Here is a 5,415-nt window from a genome sequence, read left to right on the forward strand (position 1 = left end):
CGCAGATATAAAAAGATTGTATGTTTTAAAATAATCATTTGATATTCGCGCGCTCAAAATTGAAACCAAAGGTGCATTCGATTGTTTTTGTTCGTTGGGTTTAGTTTGAGTGTATATATTCTAATTAACGCAAGATGCGACCACCCTCGCAATTTGGAAATGATATTACAAATCAAAATGACGAAGAGCCCGATCCAAGAATGATTTCGATGATAATCTGTACAAGTTTAGCAGGAAGGGCTGTGACTAGGGTTGTCGGAAGGTGTAATGATGCAAAGGAAAACAGTAATCTAGGTGAGTCCGATGATTAAGCGATAGTGAGGGTCACTGTTAACTTTATGTAAAATGTGTAATTTAAGTTCACCTTAAACTACAACACATATAAGGAATAAAGGCCGGCAGTACGCCAAGAAAATAAGAACAAACACAGTCTATTTATGGTCTAAAAGCGTGCGTTCAAGTGAGTTTTATATGAACCTTGTGATTAATATTTCCGTGATCTTTGTGTACATGCACCTTGATGTCAATACAACCCTCAAATAAAACTGTTAGAATTAATGAAACTCAGAAAATGAAAGTTATCTTCAACGGGGATTTAAAGATCTATCTCTTGGAAAGTAGGTACACCGAAACGCTTCATTCATGTATTAGGTACTTTCAATTTCACCCGGAAGCGAGTATTATATTGTAACCATTCGCATTAATTAAACATTTTAATTTTTATGAATACATCATAATTAATTAATAGGTACCTACATATTTGTTGTAATTTGGTACTGCACCGAACTGAATTTCGGGATTTGGGCTACCAGCAATTTATGATTCAGAATAATTATTTGTTTAGGTATTCCAATACGTATTTGTATACAAAGACTTATCATTTTATCTTTGCATTGTTCGCTTATCAAACTTTCCCAATCCAAGATCCTCCGTCGTATAGGTACCTAGTTTACTTTTAAAATTGATCTAGCTATCTAGTAGTAGAACATGCGCACTATGTCGTCATTAAAATAGAAACCACAGTTTAGATTCGGATCACAAAATCATCCCTTTAGTCTTTTCTAATCCGTATGTGAACAAAAATTGTGATTCTACAACAAAATATGGCTCATCAGGTTACTCAAGTAATTCATCGATGCGAAACTGCCCAAGAATCATTACAGTTAGGTAGATATACTATCACCAATTCAAATTACAAAAGTAGCGCGCACGCACCATTTAAATTTAGAAATATCTGCTACATCCCAAAATTGTTATTTCAAACAAAAATGTGATGCGATATACGGAAATACGCACACATCACGATGAGCATTTAGAAAGTGAACATGGAAATTTGAAGTAACTAATTAAAATGGGAAACATCTGCCGGATACTTGATAAATTGGTATGGTTTATGGTATTTTTCTTTCAGTATTTTCTGAAATTGAACGTTTTAATTTGTATTAGTTATACTCTAATTACAATATTAATGAAATGTGAATATAATTATCAAACGTTATGTAATGATCTTCTAAATTGAAAGTGAAACTAAAAATTACATATGTACTAAGGTATATAAGCGATAATTTTTTCTATTGTTTTAATTAGTTTCATTTACCTATAGGTACGCAAATCGAGAGCTTCCGGCCGTTAATTAGCAATTTACATCAAAAGAGTATAAATTTTATCAACATTGATTGAAATTAAATGATTTCTAAATTACTACACTTATAGCTGTTTAGGTAAATTTACCTAATCGCATGGTGAATATATGTAATGAAATTTTACTCGTAGAATGAAATAGTTAACATCAGGTTAACATAACCCAGTTTGTAAAGCCATGTAGTTAAGCGCCGTTTACACACATTTTATAGTACGATTAAGGTTGTCGTACACTTGTCAATTCGGTTCCATCAGGGCGACGGTCGTTGCCGACTGGCAATTGTTCACGGTAACGCACACTATTCAGTCGCCCTCGGTAAGATTTGGCAGTCATTTCGTGTAGTTTAATCCTAAATACAATGGAAGACATTAGTTCTGAAGAGTTTTTGATTTCTTTTTTAATTTAAACAAATTTTAAGAAATGACCACAACACACATTCCTAAATACTGAATCAGGAACCGCAACCACGGTTCTACAGCAAAACAATTCAAGCAACAATCTCTTTTCAAAACGTTTTCTCGCAGATAAATCGTACGACAAAATGTTGTGTGTAAACAGCTCTTTACTCGATAGGAAACCAGTGATTCACCATATTCATATACACCATTCGCGCATTACACGGTGGGAATTTATTTGGAACCCGTTTTGACGTTAATTAACTTCTTTAGTTTTGTCTTTGAATATAAATTTTATATTCAAAGGTTTTGTTCAGATTTTGGTGGAATTTTACTCTCTATTGATAAAGCATATTTACATTCAAATTTGGAAAAAACTTAAGGGAGATTTAAGTAAAAATCATTTTGATAAAGTCTTGCTTAGGTTACCCTGTTATTGTAGTGTATTTAGAGTAGAGCATACCAATCGACCGAACTGAGAGTATAATTAGGTCCATTACTGTATGTTAGGTCCGATTACTGTATTTTTAGGTCCATTACTGTATGTTATTTATTCTAGTCAAATAGTGAAATGTTTAAAATACTGTACATACCATATGTATGCTGATGACACACAATTAATATATTCATTCCCTTTAACTAATATTGACATAGCGAATACGGAAATTAATGCAGATTTAGAGCAACTTGTAACACTTTCCGAAAACCATAGCCTAAAGATAAACACTAATAAATGTTCTGTAATGTTGTTTGGCGCAGGTAAAGCGCATCATGAAAATATCAACTTAATTAAGGTAAAAATAAAGGGCACAGTGCTTCCGATCTCTGATCATGTCAAAAACCTTGGTGTAATATTAGATACAAAGTTTCGTTTTAAAAGATATGTATCGGAACTTCTTCGGAAGGCATATATGAATCTGAAAACGATATTTAATCATAGACAGTTTAAATCATGGTATTAAAGTCATGCTTTGCGAATCTCTTGTTTTATCTCATTTCAACTATTGCGACAGTGTGTATGGCCCGTGTCTGGACTCAATAGACATAAAACGAATTCAGCGCATGCAAAATTCCTGTCTTCGCTTAATTTTTGGATTAAGGAGACGGGATCACATTAGTCACAAGTTAAAAGAATTAAAATGGTTAAGTATGTCTGATCGAAGGTTGTTACATTCTGCTTGTGTATATCATCGCCTAATTGCTTATCAAAAGCCATCTTACCTATTTAATAAAGTAGGTAACTCTTAGAACGGATGTCCATCGTATCAACATTAGATCAAAGAATATTCTAACGGTACCGATTCATAAAACTGCTCTATAGCAACGTTCATTCAGTTATAACATCTGCAAAATTTATAATTCCGTCAGTCCGGCTTTAAAATCTTGTGACACACCGTCATTTAAGAGGCTCTTTTACAAGTCTTTACTGCAGAATCAATAAATTAATGGCGTTTTTTGTTCTTTTACGTGTTTCTCCAATATGTCTTAGCTGCCATAAATGATTTAACAATTTATTTTAAAAGGGTTAAGTGGGAGAGCAGATGGTATGGATGCCGTACCAATCTGAACTTCGCCCTTTTGGGTTGTCACATAAATTATTTTTTAGTTACTATCATAAACTTGTAAACGGCAACTCAATAAACGACTATTATTATTATTATTATAAATCTAAATTGTCCATCAACTTCTTCAAGTTGAAGATAGCACTCTAGCACTGACAAACTCTTGAAGATATAGTAGCTCTATTTATTTACTTTTCCTTTAAACGTTTGAAAAGAACATTCCAATGTTTCAAGCTGTATGATAAAATTATAATTCTTAAGAACCACATTTATTCGTAATGTTACAAACATGTACCCATTACAAATTGTCACATTTATCTTCTGCAGTCCATAACTTAAATGTCCTATCATAAGAAGCACTGACAATAAATTGATTATCTGGAGACATATCTGCGCACATAACTTTCCCATCATGCCCAGACAAAGTCTTTAAGGGTTGCCACGTACGATTTGTCCACAACTTTACAGTAGTGTCGAATGACGCGGTGACCAAAAAATCTCCCTCCTTTTGATATTTAATGTCCGATACTAAATTAGTATGCGCAGGAATGGTATAAACAGCTGAACGTTTTCTCAAGTCCCATATCTTGCATGTATTATCTTCACTAGATGTTGCCAATTGGTAGCCATTAAGTGCAAAATCTATCCCCATAATTCCTTTCAAGTGACCCTCCATGAACATAATGCATCGCCCTGTTCGTAAGTCCCAAACTCTTCCAAATGCATCCAAACTTCTGCAACCGAGATATTAATATAAGCTCAAAAATGTATTAGGTAATTGCATTACCCTGTAGCACAAACCGAACCATCTATTTGGAAACTAATACAGTGTACTGGTTTCCCATGGCCTTCTTGATGCAACACTTCTGTGCATTGGTGTAAATCCCATAGCCGCCATGAGCAGTCATAACAACACGTGCCTAGAAATCGTCCCGATGGGTGAAAACCCATCTTAGAAACACGATACGGCATGTGACCTTCAATATCTGCTATTGGTTCTTCACTGCAAATAAAAATTAGTGCCTAATTAAATGAGTAAACGACTAAGTATGCCTTTTGAAATCCCATAGTTTTACAGAACCATCAAAAGCGCAGGACACCATGTTGCAAACGTTTTCTTCTTGACTTATTGTTGCCTTTGGATGAAATATAATTGCACCCACGTTAGAATTGTGGCCCTTTAAAGTTTGTTTTAATTCGCAATTTGGTATACTCCACACTTTACATAATCCAGTCCTAAAAAGACAGTTCTATGTTGGTAATACACACTGAGTAGGTTACCAAGATCCTGTTGCCAATAGTTGAGAGTTGGGACTGAACATGCAAGAAGAAATTGGTCGCGTATCTCCTATTTGGCTGCTATGTATGGCTAAATTTTGTATTTTCTTTTGTATCTCCTGTCTTTTAGCAGTTCTAGCTGCATTGGGTAGATCTCGCATCAACCGTGCTTCTTCCAACCGTGCTTTCGCTCTCGGTAAAGAATATTCGGCTATCCATAACCGAGATATTCGCAGTGATTCCGGACCTTCGTGGTACCAAGTTGTTTCCTGGCTAATTTCTAGTTGTTTTTTTTCGTCATCTACATCTCGCCTTGTTATTATATCTTCTCCAAGACTAAACAATCCAAAAGAATATTTATATATCATCTACCACAAAAAGTGAATTTATTAATCACTACAAAATCACTCAAAAGGCTGTATCTAGCGAAACTGACCACCCGAAACTGTTCATGCGCAATTATATCTCACCTGGTAAATATGAAAATTTTAACAAAAAAGTATAATAATAGTCAAGGAAACAAAGGTTTTAACTTTTG

The 5,415-nt window shown here is 34.3% G+C and overlaps 1 protein-coding gene and 1 long non-coding RNA gene across 2 annotated transcripts; one reads left to right on the forward strand and one right to left on the reverse strand.

Moving 5' to 3' along the window:
* LOC116164169 lies at positions 1-2,861 on the forward strand. Its single transcript, XR_004143821.1, has 2 exons — positions 1-294; positions 360-2,861. It is a non-coding gene; the product is annotated as an uncharacterized LOC116164169 (long non-coding RNA).
* A 988-nt stretch (positions 2,862-3,849) lies between these two features.
* On the reverse strand, positions 3,850-5,260 carry LOC116164168 (U4/U6 small nuclear ribonucleoprotein Prp4-like). The gene is made up of 4 exons (XM_031478309.1): positions 4,881-5,260; positions 4,653-4,835; positions 4,387-4,602; positions 3,850-4,333 (listed from the first exon to the last, which is right to left on the reverse strand). Exons 1-4 carry the CDS (start codon positions 5,243-5,245, stop codon positions 3,898-3,900), a joined length of 1,200 nt encoding a protein of 399 aa, XP_031334169.1. The 5' UTR covers positions 5,246-5,260; the 3' UTR covers positions 3,850-3,897.
* Between the last annotated feature and the right edge of the window lie 155 nt (positions 5,261-5,415).

This window comes from Photinus pyralis, unplaced genomic scaffold (assembly GCF_008802855.1).
Source record: "Photinus pyralis isolate 1611_PpyrPB1 unplaced genomic scaffold, Ppyr1.3 Ppyr1.4_LG2, whole genome shotgun sequence".
Classification (NCBI taxonomy): Eukaryota; Metazoa; Arthropoda; class Insecta; order Coleoptera; family Lampyridae; genus Photinus; species Photinus pyralis.